The sequence below is a fragment of the Eptatretus burgeri genome, chromosome 10 (genome assembly GCF_056783735.1).
Source record: "Eptatretus burgeri isolate ZD-2024b chromosome 10, Ebu_testis_v1, whole genome shotgun sequence".
Taxonomy (NCBI): Eukaryota; Metazoa; Chordata; class Myxini; order Myxiniformes; family Myxinidae; genus Eptatretus; species Eptatretus burgeri.
Window position 1 is genome coordinate 38032174 of NC_140970.1, and position 19444 is coordinate 38051617.

At 45.6% G+C, this 19444-nt stretch overlaps 1 protein-coding gene across 1 annotated transcript in view; it reads left to right on the top strand.

Annotated features, from left to right (window-relative positions):
• The window catches only part of SCP2 (sterol carrier protein 2), a 101412-nt gene that overhangs the window by 54080 nt on the left and 27888 nt on the right, over nucleotides 1-19444 (top strand). Inside the window, exons 8-11 of the mRNA XM_085897913.1 lie at nucleotides 1180-1266; nucleotides 2068-2218; nucleotides 2942-3089; nucleotides 16116-16223. Of these exons, the coding sequence (XP_085754039.1) occupies nucleotides 1180-1266; nucleotides 2068-2218; nucleotides 2942-3089; nucleotides 16116-16223 (494 nt within the window). The remainder of the gene's footprint in view (nucleotides 1-1179; nucleotides 1267-2067; nucleotides 2219-2941; nucleotides 3090-16115; nucleotides 16224-19444) is intronic.

The window sequence follows — 19444 nt, forward strand, 5'->3', positions numbered from 1 at the left end:
TCAATGAGGACATGGTCAATCTCCTTTGCCACACCGCCAGCGTTGGAATATCAAGTCCAGCGATGAGCTTGTGGGCGCTGAAACCATGAACCAGCCACCCTAAGTCCATGACTTCTTGCAAAGTCAAGGAGCTTAGTGCTATTCTGGTTCATAGTTCCTGACCCATGGGGACCAACACACACCTCATAACCATCCCTATCAGTTCCAGTCGATGCATTGAAATCCCCCAAGACTAGAAGTGTATCTCGTCTGGGGCACTGATCAACCACAGACTCGAGTGTGGCGTAGAATGCATCCTTCACGGTGAGATCACTCGCCTCAGTCGGAGCATAAACAGAGACCAGGGAAATGACACCTAAGGAGTGACGAATCCTTAATCTCATAATACGCTCGTTGACCGGTGTGACCGGTGTTACAGTCCACAGAACTATCTATTATTGCTGATATCTCAGAATTTTGTTTTAGAAAACTGGTTTTAACTGCTTTTTAAAGTGAATTTGGTGGACAATGTGCCCCTCAAGGGGAAATTGGTCAATAAATAACGAGTGGTTCAGAACCCTCATATTTGTTTTACTGATGATGAATAATTAAAAATTGCTGTGTTTAACAGTGCTTGATAGACTATCTTTTTGAAATGTTAATCAACCTTTCTGATTAAACTTTTTCTCAATCTTTCATGTGTTTCCTTTGTTTTGGGTTTGCACTCCCCCCCCCCCAATATTGCTAAAGTATGATTTGGGGTTCGGGGGGGGGTGGCAGGATAGCCTCGATACATGCACACTCATCTCTGAACTCTTTACTCTGGATTTGAATCTTAGTCCAACTCTGAACTGTCATCCTGGAGTTTTGCAGGTAGGGTGATTCATCAATGTGTGTGCCATCCGTCGGATGTTAAACTGGGCGTCCTGTATGCCAGCATTAGGTTGTGGATGTTATTGATTCCAGGGTGTCCTTTCCGAAGGGAAGGCGAGCTATCGCCAGCACCCCGAACAAATTCGAAATTCTTTCATGCTCAGTCACGTATTCTGCGTCAGATTGGTGAACTGTCCAGGATTGTAACCCTGAGCCAATGAAACTGCCTGAGCAGAACCTACTCTCTGTTTAAACTCCAAAGCATAGTTCATGATGAGTATGATGATTATGATGACTATGTATGGGTTGTCTCCTTTGTCTTTGTAGCCTGGCTCTGAACCGCCGATACTACTCACTGCAGGAAATCCTCGACTCCAAACCCATCCACGGAGACATCACTGTACTTCAGTGCTGGTCAGGACTGCATTCGAGAAAGTTACTCAAATGACATGCACTTATTTACATGTTTTTTTTTTAATTTGTACTTCAAGGTTAAGGTACACATGGAAGAGGTAGACAATGGAGCATGAAAGGTTCATACGCTAAGGTTGGAACAAAGAGTAACATGTGAACAAGTCTCAAACAGATAGAAAAGTGGGACGACAGACAAAAAAAAAATGGAGTATTTGCCCCCATACCCCAAGGTTCTTCCCACATTGATCAAATGTGATACATTCCACCTGCTTTGGAAAAATGATCCCGTCATTTTATTCGTGTACAAGGGTGGTGTTTCAGTGGCGATAAACTTCTGGATTTTAAAAATCGACCTTTAAAATCATTATTTTCATTAAAATTGAAGTATATACTTGAACAATGCGTGTTCTATGAAGTCTCGAGTTACCTCCAGCAATTAGCTGGATGTAGTGGATTTTGTCTGAGTTGGGACTGAAAGCATTTTCAGCACATGCAAATGACAGAAGAGGCTCTTCAAACCACTAAGTCTGTCACACACTAACTCTCTGTCCTTGGTGTAATCTGAATGAACAATAATAACCAGCAACAAAGACAAAAAGACATCTTGGTGGGGTCGGGTGCGGGAAAAGTAGATGGAGCAAAACAGCTTTGTTTTGACTAATCACCTTCTGAAAACTCTTGATTAGATCGTTGCAGAGAAAGCGAATATTTAAGCCATAAAAGGTTCGTTTTTGTAAATTCTTGATATTGCTGAAGAAAATGCATTCTAATTAATTTAAAGTTAAAATGTTCTCCAACCAGCCCACCCTCAGATGGAGCAGCAGCTGCAGTTTTGGTCAGTGAGGAATTTATGCGACGGCATGGCCTCGAAGACCGGGCAGTGGAGATACTGGTTCAGGAGATGGTCACGGACACGCCTGAAACTTTCTCTACTCGCAATGCAATCGACCTTGTAGGTTACTTAATCTGGTTCCCAGTTTTTATTTAAAAAAAACGAGTTCATAATTCACTTTGATTGCTAACAGAAAAACCATTTCGGATTCGGGTAAAAGTACATGTGGAATTAGAGATATGGATCGTTATTACCTCTGACACCAAAGGTGGGTGGAGGTTGGAGGTTATGTTTTCAGCTCTTTCTGTTTGTCTGTGCACAGGATATCTCAAAAAGTTGTCGACACGTTGGGTGTGTGACGAGGATGAAATTATTTAGATTTTGGTGAAGATCCAGATCGGTATCTAGCTACGGTACTATATTTTAAAAAAAAAATTGATTCTTCACCATTGAGAGATGGGGGCAAAAATGATATACGGTACAATATCTCAAAAGAGTTGTGGACAAATTTAGATGAAACCTGGAAGACAAGTTGGCTGTGTGACAAGGGAGAATTGATTCGATTTTGGTGAAGATCTGGACCCGAGAATTTTTATTCTTCCCCATTGAGTGATGGAGCTAAAAGCAATATATAACACGATATCTCAAAAAGTTATGAATGGATTCGGAGCAAACCTGGTGGACAGAGATGTTGGCAAAAACGATACATCACAGGATATCTCACAAACTTGTGGATGGTTTTGGATGAAACAAGGTGGATGAGTTGGTTGTGTCTTAGGTGACCAAAACAAGCCCATTATATTTTGGTACAGGTTTTGTTTCGTATCGTGTCTGTAAGTGCAGGTTGGCTACAAACTAACTGAAGAGGCTGCTCGGCGATGTTTCCGACGTACCGGCCTCAGTCCCTTCGATGTGCAGGTTGTGGAACTCCATGACTGTTTCTCTGCTAATGAGCTCATCAGCTACGAGGCACTTGGGCTTTGCCCACCAGGCAAGGAGGATACTGTACTCATAATATATCTGCAAATAATAAATATGCAAATCTTTTTTTACATACGGAAATTTGTACCCCTTGTTTCTTGTTACAATTTCGACTTGGTATCATGTTGGAACATTGGCAGAGCCATAAAGAAAATCAGCCTTTTGAGCTTAGTTTTTTGAGTTTGGTAAAGTTTGCTCTTGGATAGGATATTTTTTTCAGAGCTGAAAATGATTTGTGCTTTTATTATTTTTTTCATTCTCATATGGGACATTTAAAATGGTGATCGAAAACTTTTTGAGTTGCTTGGACAGTAAATCGTTGTTTTATGCGGGGGTTACATCCCTGGAAACCCCCACGTAAGCCAAATCTCCAAAAAATAACACCTTGGGCATTGTCATCATCATCATCATTATCATCATCATCATCATCATCATCATCATCATCATCATCATCATCATCACCGTTTTACAGCCGTTTCCATGCTTGCAATCTCTGCACTTTTTCAATAGGGACGAGGCTCATGCAAGAGCGATACGGCACGGATCAGGATGCAACAGAACAAAAGGAACAGTGGAAAGAGGGGGGAAACACTATCAACAGCATCGAAGGACAAAATGGATGGAGACTTGGACAAATAATGGGTGTGGGTAGGAATGAGGGGTAAAGAAGAGTGCATGGATTGGATGGATACTAAAGCAAAACTTTGGGAAGGGAAAAATGGAAATTTGGGAGTGGGTGTATGGGGGGGGTGGTGGGGGGTTTAATGGGGGCAGAAAATATGGTTTTAACGGGGGGTGGTGGAATGAGATGGTGGTGAACAGCTGGCTTGAAGACCTACAGGTTAGAATAAGGTTGGGAATAATGTGGAAGTTTGTTCCATAGGCAGGAAAGAAGAGGAACAAATGAATGGAGGTGAGCAGTGATTCTGGATTTTTGGAGTTTTACCAGAAGGGGTTGATGATGGACCACATCCACCCTGCAGAAACCTTTTGGTGACAAAGCACAGAAAGAGCAGAGTGTGAAAGATCAGAAAGGAGGCTGCCAAAGACAGAGAGACCACCAACCTGTCTGCGATGGAAAAGTGAAAGGCCCATACACTCAGCTTCATTGTGGGAGATTCCAATTATCTTGAAGGCCTTGGTTTCCATGGCATCAAGCTGAGAAAGGTGTGAGACATGGGTGCCAGTCCAGAGGGGAAAGCAGAAATTAGAAATGTGGTTTGCCCAAGAAAGATCATGGCTGGTAATGAGACAGGAGTTTGAGTGGCTGAACCACCTCAAGACAATTGTGAAGAAAGTAGATGGGATGTTTGCTATATTGTCCTTTCGGAGAGAGTGTGAGAGTGTGTGTGAGATTTGTCAGGGCTGAAAGACATGTTCTAAGTGTTTGACCAGCTTGTGATTCTATCAAGATCTGAAGAGAGGAAAGGGGCTGCTTCCTGCCTTTCTTCAGGATGAGGGATGTCACGGCAGAAGGTGGAGTCATCAGCAAATAGATAAAGGGGATTTTCCAGAGTCAGAGAGATTGTTGATGAAGATAAGGACTAGGACTGACCCCAGAACACTGCCTTGGGGGCACTCCAGCCTTATCAGGGAGAGGAGATGAAATGATACTGTTGAGTGACACACGTTGGCTACGAGAGTTCAGGAAGTCAGTCAGCCATGTGTGGAGTTGGACTTGGATGCCATAGGTAGAGAGTTTTGAGAGTGAGGCACATGCCAAACTGTATAAAAATTGAGATGTGTCTAAGGAGTTGGCCCTGATGTCATGTCTGACATTGAGGGCCGTCATCCATTGTGGGGAGAGTTGGAGCAGCATGTCTACGGTGGAGTGACCGGATCTGAATCCGATTTGGTGATCTAAGATTAGACTGTTGAAGAAAAGGAAGAATTTCATCTCAACTGTAATGAATGCCATGTCCTTGCTGATGACTAGTAAGCTAATAGGTGTGTCGTTAAGGGGAACGGTGTTTGCACCTTTTTATGTAATCCAATACAGTGATGTTGACCGATTTCCAAGCACATTACAACTTTACAGTAAAAAAGGTGCAAAAACAGATCCCTTCAACTACAGACTAACCAGCCTGCTCCCAATCAGAAGGGTCATGGAATTTTTTCATCGCTTCCAACATTAAATCCTTCCTTTTCTCCAAAGGCTTGATCTCCAAACATCAATTTGGATTCAGACCAGGTCACTCTACTCTGGACATGCTGCTTCTGCTTTCCCCAACAATGGATGGATGTCCTCAATGCCAGACATGAGATCAGAGCCATCTCCCTCGACATATCGTGAGCCTTTGACATGGTCTGGCACCCTACACTGCTCACCAAACTCTTCTTATGGTATCCAAGGAAATCTCCACTCGTGGCTCGCGAACTTCCTCCCCTGTCATAGTCAATAATGGCTCTTAATGGAATTCCCTCATCTCCTCTTCCTGTCCAGGATAGAACTCCTCAAGGCAGTGTTTTGGGCCCTGTGCTTTTTCTAATCTTTATCAATGATCTCTCTGACTCTCTGGAAAATCCTCTTTATCTCTTTGGTGATGACTCCACCATCTGCTGTTCCGTCTCACACCCCTCAGATCGACAGCCAGCAGCCTCTTCATTCTCTGCAGACCTGGATAAAATCACAAGCTGGTCAAACACTCGTTCAATCCTGACGAATCTCACACTCTCACAATGTCTCTCCGAAAGGACCATGTGGAAACCCCCTCTCAAAACTGCCTTCTCAACAATCTAATCTTGAAGAAGTTCTGTCTCTCAAGCTTTTGAGACTCACTATCTGCCACAATAATTAATGGGAAAAGCCACATTTACAAGCTGGCCTCCAAAGCCAGTCACCGACGAGGCATCCTCCATCGTGTAAAGTCCTTCCTTGGCACACCTGAGCTCCTATCCACCGACAAGGCTTTCATCCGCAGCTTGATGGAGTCCTGCTCTCCCCTCTGGGCTGGTACTCCTTCCTCACACCTAACTCAGCTTCACTCTGTGGAAATCAAAACTTTTAGCATCATTGGTATCTCCCGCGATGAAGCTGAGCCTTTCGGTCTTTCACTCTCTCACTGCAGACAGGTCGGTGAGCTTTCTGTCTTCTACCGACTCCTCTCCGGTCTTGCACTTCCTGCTCAGTCTGTGCTCTGTCCCCCTAATATTTCTGCAGGGTGCTCAAGGTCTGCCAGCAACCCCCTTCTGGTGAAACTGCCAAAATTATAAATCACTGCTCACCTTCACTCTTTCATTCCTCGTGTTTTTTTATTTTTATTTTACTGCCTCTGTAAAAAGCTCCCACTCTCTACAATCACACTCTTCCCTCCAGGTCTTTAAAACAGCTGTTCACCACCATCTCATGTCTTCCTCCATCCAAAATCTTGATCTTTTCTACCCCCGTTAACCCACCCCAAACGCACCTCATTCAAATTCCTTGTTTCCTTACTGAAAGTCCATGTAGTCTCCATCTTGTTTACCCCGTATACCCCGCCCCATCCCTCTCTCTTCCACAGATCTCCTGATGTCCCTGTTTCCTACTGCTGTGCTTCCTCTCTCTCACCCCCTCTTGTTTCCTGCTCCCTTTGTTATCTGTTCTGTGTTAGCTCTTATACGAGTCTCGACTAAGTATAGAAAAAACAAAAAGGGAAGAAAGTTGACTGAGTGCCAATGATCGGGTGAAAAGTGCAGAAAGAGGATGAGCAAGAGCAGCAGAGCAGGTTTTTATGACATGATAAGTTTTTAGAACCTGAGCTGATGCCGTACAGTCCAGATACAAAATCAGTCGAGGGTTGTTCCACCTTCTCAGGTGCAAAAGACAGAGTTCAGGAGCAGTTGGTTGTGAATAGTTGGGATGGGTACAGAGAGCAAGTGGTTGGGTGGGGACACAAGAATTTTAAGCAAACACAGAATTGAGGCATTCGGCCTTCTCACGAGTGTAGTCGGCTGTGATCCCATTTGAAGAAAGGAAAGGGATGGGGGAGGGGTTGTACTCTTGAGACAAACTTAACAAGGCATCACCAGGTTTTAGAGGAGGGAGATCAGTTTGAAAGTTCAATTTTGAGGTTGCACAGATGTTGTTTTCTGGCTCTCCTGAGAGCGGACACACACTTGTTGCGGGCTTTGTCGAGTGATTTGAGGTTTCCTACGGTCTGGTTTGCTTTCCAGGAAGACAAGGCAAGTTGTTTCAGAGCAACTGCCGATCACCACAGGATTCAGTGTACCATGGTGGGAAGAAGATGATAATTGGAAATGAGATGCGATGGATCTCTGCATAAGTCAGCGCAGGTTTCTGTTAAAGAATTCCCAGGCTGAGTTAATATCATGGGCAGTAGAGATAGGAGACCAGCCTTGAAGTGAAATTGCTACTTGCAGGCCCTGATAATCTGCCTGAGTAAATTGCCAGACTCGTCGGCGCTGAGACAGCTTTCTGAGAATAGTTAGAGGGTGTCTCCGGGGCGACCCGAGGGTGAACGTACTCGAGCTTTTCATCTTGCTGGTTTTGCCTCTGGGGCCACCCCCAATATTGGTGTCACTGGGTGAACTCAACCCTGCTCCAGACAAGGGGTGAGATTTTTTTTTTTTTTACATGGTGCGAAACACTCGCACCGGAGTCAAAAATATAGTGTGAACAAAAATTGGGTTGAGTTCGTCCTGAGCACTGTGAGTGGTATTGGTGAGTTATGCGTAATTATAACATAACATGATTCAGGGTACAAAAGTAAACATGAAATCACACATTCTCCATGGCTTTTATTTCTGCGTTATTTCCCTTTATGCTCTTGCATGCCGCAATATTATAGCTAAACTTGTCCGTTGGAACTAAAATATTTTCACTGGTTTATGTTATTTTATTTTTGATTGATTTTTTTTGCCCAAATAATTGATTTTGCGCCCAAACAGCGTGCATTTGCGGCCTTTGCAACATTTAGCTTCCTGGGTGGTCAGCCCATCAAATGTAAGTGCACACATCGTGATCTCTCACCCCGGGTCGGGTTACTCCTTCAAGTGTAAAATGTTCATAGTCAACCTTGGGGCGAGCGAGCTCTGGGGCGAACGGAACGTAGTTTACCCTCTCGGTGCAAAAGGCTTATAGCATTTTTTTGATGGTCTAGTGCAGTGGTCGGCAACCCACATAACAAAAAGACCCATTTTTTTCAAATTTGGTCAGAAACGCGATAGCTAAAGAGCCGCAATGCACATAAACCCCATTTCAATAATTGAATAACAGGACAGACACACACATTGATTTTTTTTTTTATGCTATACATGTTTGTTGAGCTGGTATCAATGAAAGGGGCCATTAAATTTTCTTCAGTACATTGAGTCAGCTTACCCATATTTACCTCCACCACCGAAGGTGAAGGAAGTTATGTTTTCACCCCTGTGTGTCTGTTTGTTTGTCTGTCTGTCTGTGTGCAGAATATCTCAAAAAGTTGTGCACGGATCTGGATGAAATTTTTTGGGCAGGTTTGGTGTGTGACAATGACGAAATTAGATTTTGGTGAAGATTCGGCTTCTGGAATTTTTAAGTGATTCTTCACCATTGAGAGAGAGGGCTACAACGATATATAGCATGATATCTCAAAAAATTATGGATGGATTCTGCAGAAATTTGGTGGACAGGCTGGGTATGTGACAAGGACGAATTGATTCACTTTTGGTGAAGATTCAAATCCACATTCAGATAGCAGAATTTTTCAATTAATTAAGTGTATTCATGTGCATGGTAATTTGAAAATTTATTGGGCCCGATATGTTCCACTGGATCAGGCATTGTGTGGCGGATGTATGCGCTCTACCGAGTGCCCTTCTAGTTTCGTGTGATTTCTCCTGTAGAGTTTGTTTGATGTTTGGACAGTGTGCTGTCATTTTCATTTTCAAGCAGGACTTTAAACTCACCTTGTTCAATTGGTTTCTCAGTGTGCTTTTTATGAAATTCATACTTGAAAATGCTTGCTCACACAGGTAAGTCGATCCGTAGATGGACAGAATGCCAAATTCTTATCTCTTCATGTTACTGTAGGTTTGTGGTAAACATTTCCAAACTTCAAACACAATTTGTTCTTGTTTTTTTTAAGATCATGCATTTCAGTCCATCTGTGTTGTATTGCCAGGGTCGATCTGTGCCTTTCTAGATTTTCAAGTTTGGTCACTAAGCCTCTGAAGTTAGAACTCCACATGTCCTTGCCCTGCAAATTGGCCAGTTCTAGTTCTAGTTCTGCTCGGTCTACTCCTGTAAATGCTGAAAAGTTGAGTGCAGAAGTGTCTGCTTCAAGGGGTTTCAACACAAATGATAAAGTTGCAGTTTCCTTTCTGAATTCCTGAAATCACCCTGTGAAGGCTTCTTGCACTCCCAGTATCACCTTTTTTTTTAGGTTCTCGGTGTCAAGTTCATAGTTTGTCTCCTCTTTGAATTGTTTCAGTGATGGGAAATGAGCCGGAAAATCCATCCGCATGTCTCTCGCAAATCTCCATATTTTCGTTCAAATGAGAGCACCTCTTCAAAAAGCAAGTGAGCTGTGTTTCCCTTTCCTTGCAGCTTTCTCTTAAGGCAATTTAAAAATGAGGTGATGTCCACCATGAAGTGAAATCTCTGCACACGCGCGCGCGCGCGCGCGCACACACACACACACACACACACACACACACACACACACACACACACACACACACACACACACACACACACACACACACACACACACACACACACGTGCGCGCACACTTTCTTGGACGTGACTATCTGATTCTGAATCCCTCTTCAACATCCCTCATAACTCGCAAGTCAACTGTCAAGCCTCCAAGTTTGGCAAAAATAATTGCCAAAACAAAATAATGAGCAAAAATTCACCATTTTAACTCCTATCTATCTATAATTCCAGCAATCTGTGTGTGTGTGTGTGTGTGTGTGTGTGTGTGTGTGTGTGTGTGTGTGTGTGTGTGTGTGTGTGTGTGTGTGTGTGTGTGTGTGTGTGTGTGTGACCACTGTTTCTCGACAACCGCTGGTCCGATCTAATTGAAACTTGCCAGGTATATTGCTGGGGACCTGAGGATGTGCCTTTTCAAGGTTTGATATTAATCGGACAAGTGCTTCCCAAGTTATGGCCATTTATTTACCAAACCAATGACAAGACACGTTGTTGCATGGGCGTGGCCGATGGGGAAGAAAAGCTCAGCCGCGTTCGCCATTACGGGTTACAACATACGGACTTCCAGATCCATTACGGGTTACAACGTACGGGCTTCCGGATAGTGATGACTTCGTGTATTCTAATAATTTCTCGATTTCTTATGCGCATTTATAGATCAACACAATGCCCCAAGTTATGATCGTTTTCATATTAGACAGTGCATAATTTTCGGGAACATCAGTGCTGGTATGCTCCGAACCAGGAAGTAAATATTTTTTTCTCTCCTCTTTTTGTTTTTCCTTGCCACGACATTGCGAAAAGGAAAAAATACGTTGGCGCTAATTGAATAATTGGGTATTAAAAATAAATTGCGAATAATCGTAACTGCGAATCATATTCGAACTTCCGGGCCGGAGAGCGTTTGTTGCTTGCGGTTTGGATATTTATTTATTTATTTATTTCTTTTACGGGCACGTACAAGTTTTAACAAATGTAAATGCAATGATGTAGTGCACTTGTAGTTTTGTTTCGTTTGTTGGTACTCCAAGATGGCGGACAGCAAACGTGGTGACGTCACATGCACGTTCACCCTTGATTGAAGAAGGGAGTTGGTTATCCAAGATGGTGGACAGCAAACGCGGTGACGTCACATTCACGTGCACCCTTGATTGAAGGAGGGAGTTATCAAAACAACATCTCGTTTGTTATTTACATACAAGTCGTTCATGACGGGATTTTCGCTTACCTCCCCAGCGAGGATCAGGGTGTCGCTAACTTTTACTGAGGGTTTGAATGGTAAACTGAGACTGCGAAACAGGTTAAAGCAATAATATTGAAATGAAAGCGAGAGAAGAACCTTCAGAGTGTAGGCTTTACTCCATTTGATTGAAGCCGCTTCTACGGGCACACCAGGGGAAACAGGTGCAGCTAGGAGTACAAAAGCAGCAATGTATACATGTGCAGTGGATCACCGCATAATAAATCAGCATAAGCACGGAGTCCGATATACTCTCAATTCTCACCATTCAACGAGCACCAAGTGAACCGCCGCCGTAAATGACAATGCCCCTGGGACAATCACCCTGACCGCGCGGAAACTTGGCTTTATCTATCCCGTGCACGAGCCGCGCAACATGTGATCACACGTCACGACCTTCAATTCACCACATTCTCCCCATCTTTAAAATGTAACTAGAGGCCCAGCTAACGCACCATGATTACTTCAGCACTATAGGAGTATACATTTCAAGCAACGCGAACTATTTAAACTACTGAAGCATACATGCCAAGCAGTGAGGATTATTGTGAGTTGTAGGAGCATGGTAATGAGCATCGATATATGATGTAACGAGCATATAGGAGCATGAGCATCAAGGATGCCGATAATCCCCTTTACAGATCGAGTCGGCGAGGGGGTTTTATCTGTCGGCCTCTCCGGGAGTAAATGGCGGTTTCACTTGAGGGAGGCTTCCAATCCTCTTGGTGAGCCTCGACTCGTGCCGGGGATGACTCCTCGATCGCTCTCGGGTGGAACGCGGCAGCTCCGTCGCCACCGTTCCCGGGTGGAGTTCCTGGGGGGGGGAACACCTGGGGAGGGGATGTCAGAGGGAGGAGTGCCAGATGGTGGTGTACCTGCGGGAGGAGTACCCGTGGGAGCCAAATGGCGAACCGACACAGTGGTCTCCCTGCCATCCGGGAGCCTGACATGAGCATACTCTGGATTAGTATCGATGAGTTCGACCCCCTCCACCATGGGTTCATACTTGCTTTGTCGTACCGGGCGTTTCATGAACACTGTTCCGGGATGGGTTAGCCAGTTGGGCACCGCTTGGCCGTCAACATAACGTCGCTGGTGAGTAAACATTCGTTCGTGAGGAGTTGCATTGGTGGACGTACAGAGCAAAGAGCGTATGGAATTCAGAGCGTCGAGAAGGGTAACCTCCCATTGCCCGGGGCCCAGTCCTCTTGATTTCAACGCCAGAGTTACGGCTTTCCAAATGACTCCATTATACCGTTCCACCTGCCCATTACCCTGTGGGTTGTAACCCGTCGTTCGACTAGTTGCTATGCCGTGCTCTAATAGGAACTGTTTTAGCCCGGCCGACATGAAACACGGCCCTCTGTCTGAATGTATGTACGAAGGTTTCCCAAACATAGCGAAGAGGTCAGACAGACATTTCACTACAGTGCCCGAGGTCATATCCGAGCACGGAAATGCGAAAGGGAACCTTGAATATTCATCAACAACAGTGAATATGTATCTGTTGTCTGTCTCGGTCGGCAGGGGCCCTTTGAAGTCGATATTTAGTCTCTCGAAGGGAGAAGTGGCCTTGATCAATCTGCCAGAAGCCGCGCCATAGAATCTGGGTTTTAGTTCAGCACAAACAGGGCATGAAGCATTCATTTGTTTAATATCTTCGATAGAATAGGGAAGGTTTTGTCTGCGTACGAAATGTGCCATTCTGGTTACCCCCGGGTGGCAAAGAGACACATGTAGGTCTTGCAAAGCCCGACTGATTGTCGCCGAACAGTAGACCCGAGAGAAGGTGTCTGCAGCAGGGTTTTCCCTCCCGGGCCGGTAGACTATGTCGTAACTATAGCAGGCTAGGTCTATCCGCCATCTCATAATTTTTTCATTCTTAATTTTCCTGTTATTTTTCCCATCAAACATGAATGCAACGGATCGCTGGTCCGTGACAAGCGTGAAGTGGTTTCCCAGTAAATAATGTCTCCATTTACGTAGGGCTTCGACAATAGCGTACGCTTCCTTCTCTATTGCCGAGTGTCTCTGCTCGCTTCCAGAGAGAGTTCTCGAGAAGAACGCGACGGGTCGCCCAGACTGATTGAGCGTCGCAGCTATCGCGTGATCAGAAGCATCCGTTTCCACCACGAAGGGCACCGAGCTATCGATCGATAATACCACGGAATTACTGATATCATCTTTGAGGCTGTGGAAAGCTTTTACAACAGCGGCATCTGGTGGGAAGTTTTTGCAATGCACTAGGGGATGTATTTTCTCGGAGTATTGGGAAATCCATCTTGCATAGTAAGCGAACATGCCGATCACCCGGCGCATTGTCTGCAGGTCCTGAGGTGGGGGTAGCTCACGAAGTGGGCGCAATCGTTCAGGATCGGGCCTAATCGTGCCGTCGGCTATTGTGTAGCCGAGAAGGTCAATTGACCTTGCCGAGAATATGCATTTCTCGTAGTTGAGAGTCAGATTATATTTTCTAGCAATGCTCAAGAATCTGTCCAGATTCATGTCATGTTCCCCCCGATCCTTACCGCACACCGTGACATTGTCCACGTAAACAAAAGTGTCTTTGAGGTTTTCATCTGAGATGATGTCGTCCATAACTCGTTGGAAGCAAGCTACTCCATTTGTGACACCGAACGGAATCCTCCTGAATTGGTAGAGGCGCCTACCTGCCTGGAACGCGGTGTAAGGTTTGTCTTCCTCTCGGATGGGAATTTGATGATAGGCGCTTCGCAAATCGATGGTGCTGAATATTTTATAATTGGCCACGCGTTCGACCATCTCGTCTATGCGCGGCAGGGGGTAGGCATCGAGTTGGGTGAAGCGATTGACCGTTTGGGAGTAATCGACAACCATTCGTTTCTTATGGTTCTGGCTGCTGGTCACCAACACCTGCGCGCGCCATGGCGAATCGCTCGGTTCTATAATTCCTTCTTCCAGTAATCGCTTGGTTTCAGAAGTGATGAAGTTCATATCAGCAGTGGTATATCGCCGCGATTTGATCGCTATCGGTTTACAGACCGGCGACAAGTTAGCAAACAGCTGGGGGGACGTTACCTCTGCGGTGGTCAGAGCATTTAAAATTAGACGAGGTTTGCTTCCTCCAAAGGGTATTTCGACGCTCGTGTGCTGCTTGAGGACATTATGACCCAGAATTACGTGTGCGCATAAATCACGAAGCACCAGTACCCTTACATCCCGATGCGTGTACCCTTTTATGTCCAATTCAACATTGCAGTGCCCTCGTACGCGGGACTGTAGTGATGTGGCAGCCATGCATACCGTATTGTCTGTCGGGTGGATCTTCCATTTCCTGCCCTTCATTAGCGAGCTGTTGACGAAACTCTCAGAGCTACCGGTATCAATCAGAGCTTCAGCCATATGCCCGTTAATTCGTACGTTGATGATAGCCTTGGATAGATTCCCCGGGGAGGCTGCAGTTAGTTTCTTTTGTGAGTAGAGAGCCGCAGAAGTGGGTTTATTTCTCCTTAGAGTAGATTTACATACCCTGGCATAATGCCCTTTCTTGTCACAATTCATGCATGTGGCATCTCTGGCGGGCATTTGTTGCGGAGGTGTCTTTTGTACCCACAAAAGAAGCATTTACCAACCGAAGTAGTTGCTGAGGAGTTTGATGAGGTCTGGGTATCCGATTCCTCGGGTTTTTCTCCATCCTCTGTGTCAGAGGTGCCCTGAGGGCTTCCTTGAGTTTCCACCGTAGCGGCGTTAATTAGCAGCATCGGTGTCCCATATGACTCAGATTGCTGCTGAGCCGTATCCATAGCTCGAGCCTGGTCGGCTACCTTTTCAAGAGTGGGTTGCGCTTTCTCCAGTAAGCGTTGCCGTATGAGGGCTGACCTGAGCCCTTGGATGAACGCTTCTCTGGTCGCTTCATTTCGGTGTTCCTCGGCGGTTACGGCCTGGAAACTGCAGTCTTTTCCCAGCTGCCTCAGAGCTTGCAGGAACTGATCGATGGTCTCCCTGGCTGCTTGCTTGCGTGTGTTGAGAAGATGTCGTATGTACACCTCGTTCTTGTGCTTCACGTAGAGCGCCTGCAGCACGTCGATCGCTGCTTCGTAGGTGTCACACTCCGAGAAGAGCCTGTATACGCTGGGCGAGACATGATTCACAAGGGCGGCCAATTTGTCGGCTCCCTCCTCGATGATGGTCAGATAGTGTGAGAAGGAACGGAACCAATGTGACCATTTCATTTCTGAGTCAGTCGCGTTTGGGTCTGCGTCGAACCTCTCTGGTTTGTAGATCTTGTCCATCCTTGGTTGAGAGAGCCGAGAAAACCAAATGGAATAAATTGAAATGAAAGCGAAAGAACCTTCAGAGTGTAGGCTTTACTCCATTTGATTGAAGCCGCTTCTACGGGCACACCAGGGAATACAGGTGCAGCATGGAGTACATAAGCAGTAAGGTATACACGCGCAACTAATCACCACAAAATAAATCAGTATAAGCACGGAGTCCGATATACTCTCAATTCTCACCATTCAACGAGCACCAAGTGAGCCGCCGCCATAAATGACAATGCCCCTGGGACAATCACCCTGACCGCGCGGAAACTTGGCTTTATCTATTCCGTGCACGAGCCGCGCGACATGTGATCACACGTCACGACCTTCAATTCACCACAAATATTGCCGACAAGATGGCGAAAATAACCGCGTAATGGAGAGCAGGCCGTGCACGGAGCACAACGTGTAAGTCTTGTTGGCAGAATTCGTCGGAAATCGGATGTATTTCCCTGCTTATCACTCCGCCAGCGTTCTCGAGTATTATTTTATCCTTTCATGACGCTCACAAAGATTTTTCTGAAAGTTCATTTATAATGAGAAAAGGGGGATTTTATCGCTCGGGCTTGGGAGCCACACTCTTCAGTCCTGAAAGAGCCGCAGGTTGCCGACCCCTGGTCGAGTGTAAAAAGGACGATCGCTTTTCAAGTGTTTGGACCTCGGGCACTCCTCAATTTCTTCTGTGGGTGAATTCTCCTTACCTGGGGAGGGAGAATCGTTTCAAAACCTTTGTCTTCCCATCCACCTGTGCTTTAATGTCAGACTCCTGGTTCATCGTTCTTTCATTTATCATTTCCTCTCTCACCACCATGGCTATTAACCCCCCCCCCCCTACCATCCCACCCTTTTATCTTTTCTAGGCCAAGGTTCCACTCTTGTGGAGAAAGGAGACAACACATATGGCGGACGTTGGGTGGTAAACCCAAGTGGAGGGTTAATTGGAAAAGGTCATCCATTAGGGGCAACAGGTGAGTGGGGAAGCTGCAACGTGTGTGTGTGTGTGTCTGTGTGTGTCTGTGTGTGTCTGTGTGTGTCTGTGTGTGTCTGTGTGTGTCTGTGTGTGTCTGTGTGTGTCTGTGTGTGTCTGTGTGTGTCTCTGTGTGTCTCTGTGTGTCTCTGTGTGTCTCTGTGTGTGTCTGTGTGTCTCTGTGTGTCTCTGTGTGTCTCTGTCTGTGTGTGTCTCTGTGTCTCTGTGTGTGTGTCTCTGTGTCTGTGTGTGTGTGTGTGTCCCGGTGTCGTGCTACTCCTCCTATAGTTCTAAGCCAATTACATCCAGACTTGCTAAAGAGGATAAGCATGACCCCAATTTATGTATTGGGGTTTTTTTATCTTTCCTGGTGGTCTTGGGGGAGGGGGGGGAGGTGTGATGGAAGGGGAAGTAAAATCTTGATGTAAATGTGTATCGTGTAGCGCCTCCTCCAGGTGGGGAAAGGTATTACAAGTCTCCACCATTTACAGTACAGTACAGTACAGTACAATGCAGTACTCCTGTCCCCACGTTTTCCAGTGCAGTGAGATGTTTTGAATTATAAGCAGTCGGTATGTTTTTGCTTCATGCACGTAACCCGGGTGATTACCTCCGCCACCGAAGGTGAAGGAGGTTATGTTTTCACCCCTTTGTGTTTGTTTGTTTGTCTGCGTACAGGATATCTCAAAAAGTTGTGGACGGATTCGGATGAAACTTAGTGGACAGGTTGGGCGTGTGACAAGGAAGAATTGATTAAATTTTGGTGAAGATCCGGATCCGAATCTGATAATTTTTAAGTGATCCTTCACCATTGAGAGATAGGGCGAAACCGATAAAAAGCGTGATATCTCAAAAAGTTGTTGATGGATTCGGATGAAACTTGGTGGACAGGTTGGGCGTGCGATCACGACTAATTGATTGGATTTTGGTGAAGATCCGAATCGGACTACTAGAATTTACATGATTCTTCACCATTGAGAGATTGGGCTCAAAAACTATGTACACAGCATGATATTTCAAAAATGTATTGAGCCAGATATGTTCTCGTGGATCAGGCATTACGGGGCGGAGGAATGCGCGCCACCGAGTGCCTTTCTAGTTATTTTTTATTGTTGCCTATACACTGCACAAATAAAGGTGTGCATAGGAAGAACGTGTTGCTTGCTTGGAACAAGATCACCCATAGGGCGGGTACTCTGCTGGTATATCAAAATTGTATACTTATTTTGATATCTCCTGAATGATTTTTTTTTTTTCTCTATCAAAAGAAAAAAAAAACTGGTGAACTAATGTGATTTTATGTGGTTTCTAAGTTTGGTTTGTGGAGTCTGATAAGTAATGAACAAAAATTTCAACTCCACCTTTTAATACTGTTTGTATTCATTCATATACCTTTAATACTGACGAGCGGCATGAGAAGGTTTGAGATGAACTGCTGAGGTTCCCCACGCATGCGGTGATTCTGCGGATAATGCGGTGAGGTTTTATTAATTTAGCCGTGCATCCGTTTCAGCACGCACGTACGGTTTTGTGGGAAATTTGATTACGCTGGAGGATGATGCCACGGCTGAAAATGCACATCAACTCGCTTTCAAAACAGAAGGTTTAATGAACAATGGGGTGGGGACACAGGAAGCAGAACGAGGACAAAGAAACCCAATCATCATGCTTAACCTGGACGGTAGCAATTTCCAATGGCTATATGTAAACCATTCGTATGCGGGAAGACTCGGACAGGAACACTGGATGGACAGAAGAGTAACAGTGTGGTGTAGGACTATTTATGATCTTCTCTGGTGAAGCATAGGGAAGTGTGGCACAGGCTGATTTTGTAGGTCAGCAGAGACGTCAAGTATGCTTTGGTGCAGGCATGCCTTCAAACCTCTTTCTTCCCTGCAGACCCTTCTCCACTTGTGGAGTGTCTTTCTGGCATGCCTGCGGCTCTCTCGGTCAGTCTCGCTGCATCGCCATTGGATCTCTGTGGCTCTGCTTGGCTATCCGTCTGACTCTCCCTTTCTCTGGGCCCAACCGGCACATGTCGCTGTCTTTTATAGCCCGGCATGCCGACTACTCATGGGGAGGTCTCTTCTCCCACCTTGCAAGGGTCGCACATTCGCACTTTCAGTCCTGACAAAGCATACGTGGAGGCACCATTTGTCAGAGCGTGTCCGATGCGTTGTAGTTTGCTCACATGGATGTGCCATTTGAGGTGCAATTGTATTGTGTGAAAAGACAATGGAGTGAACTGAGAGTTAAACACAGATGGAAGATGGGGGGAAAAAACAGATGGAAGACATGAGGGTGATGTCTTCCTCAACATCTGATTGTGATCATTGCTAATTGAGGTTACAAACACTTACGCTAACACTTATTAAAAGATTGATGAATAATTTACCCCTCATTAAGCACCAAATAATTTTTGGAACAATACTTTTTGTATTCATTCATATAAGCTTTTAAAGTATTTTTCAACATTGCCCTTAAGAGTATTGTTATGGCTGTGGAAATTCGCAATACACCATAAAGGTCCTCAGGTTAGAAAAATCGATAAGTTCATGTGCAGTTAGTCCACACCCGTTGTTTAGAGGGAATATGTGTGATTCATCCGGGCTGCGACGCTTTGAGTGAGCCATTTTTTTTCTTTATCTATCATTATTTTGGACCAATCACCCCCCAACAACCAAAGCACCACAGCAATCCCCCCACCACCTTCGCCTTTCTCCTTCCACAACCATCAACCACACCACCTGTCAACACCGAACGTCTTGCTGCCCAGGGCCCGTTCGGTGATTGTTGCCGAACACGTCGAGCCACGAGTACAAATGGATGCCTTTACGGGAAAGGAAATCTGATCAGGGGAGGTTCACGCCCCCCTTTTCCTCCGTCCAATGGGCGAGCGTCAGGCGGTGTGGCCCCGCCCCTAAGCACGATGCATGTGGATTCCTTTTAGGAGGAAATTCGGATCAAGGGAGGCTCATGCCCCCTTTTTGCCCGACCAATGGCTGAACATGGGGTGGCGTGGCCCCGCCTCCAAGCGCGTTTTGATCCGCGAATTTACATACACTCTCCTCCCCCGGTCTATAAAGACGCGAGCACAAGGCAACTCGCGGCTGGTCGAGTGAAGACTGAGGTCGTGGTCGAAGTCATGGAGTCTGAGTTGTGTGTTTGCGGGGATCGGACGACGAAAGGGACGGAGCTCGGAGTTGAGGTCGAGGGATGAGT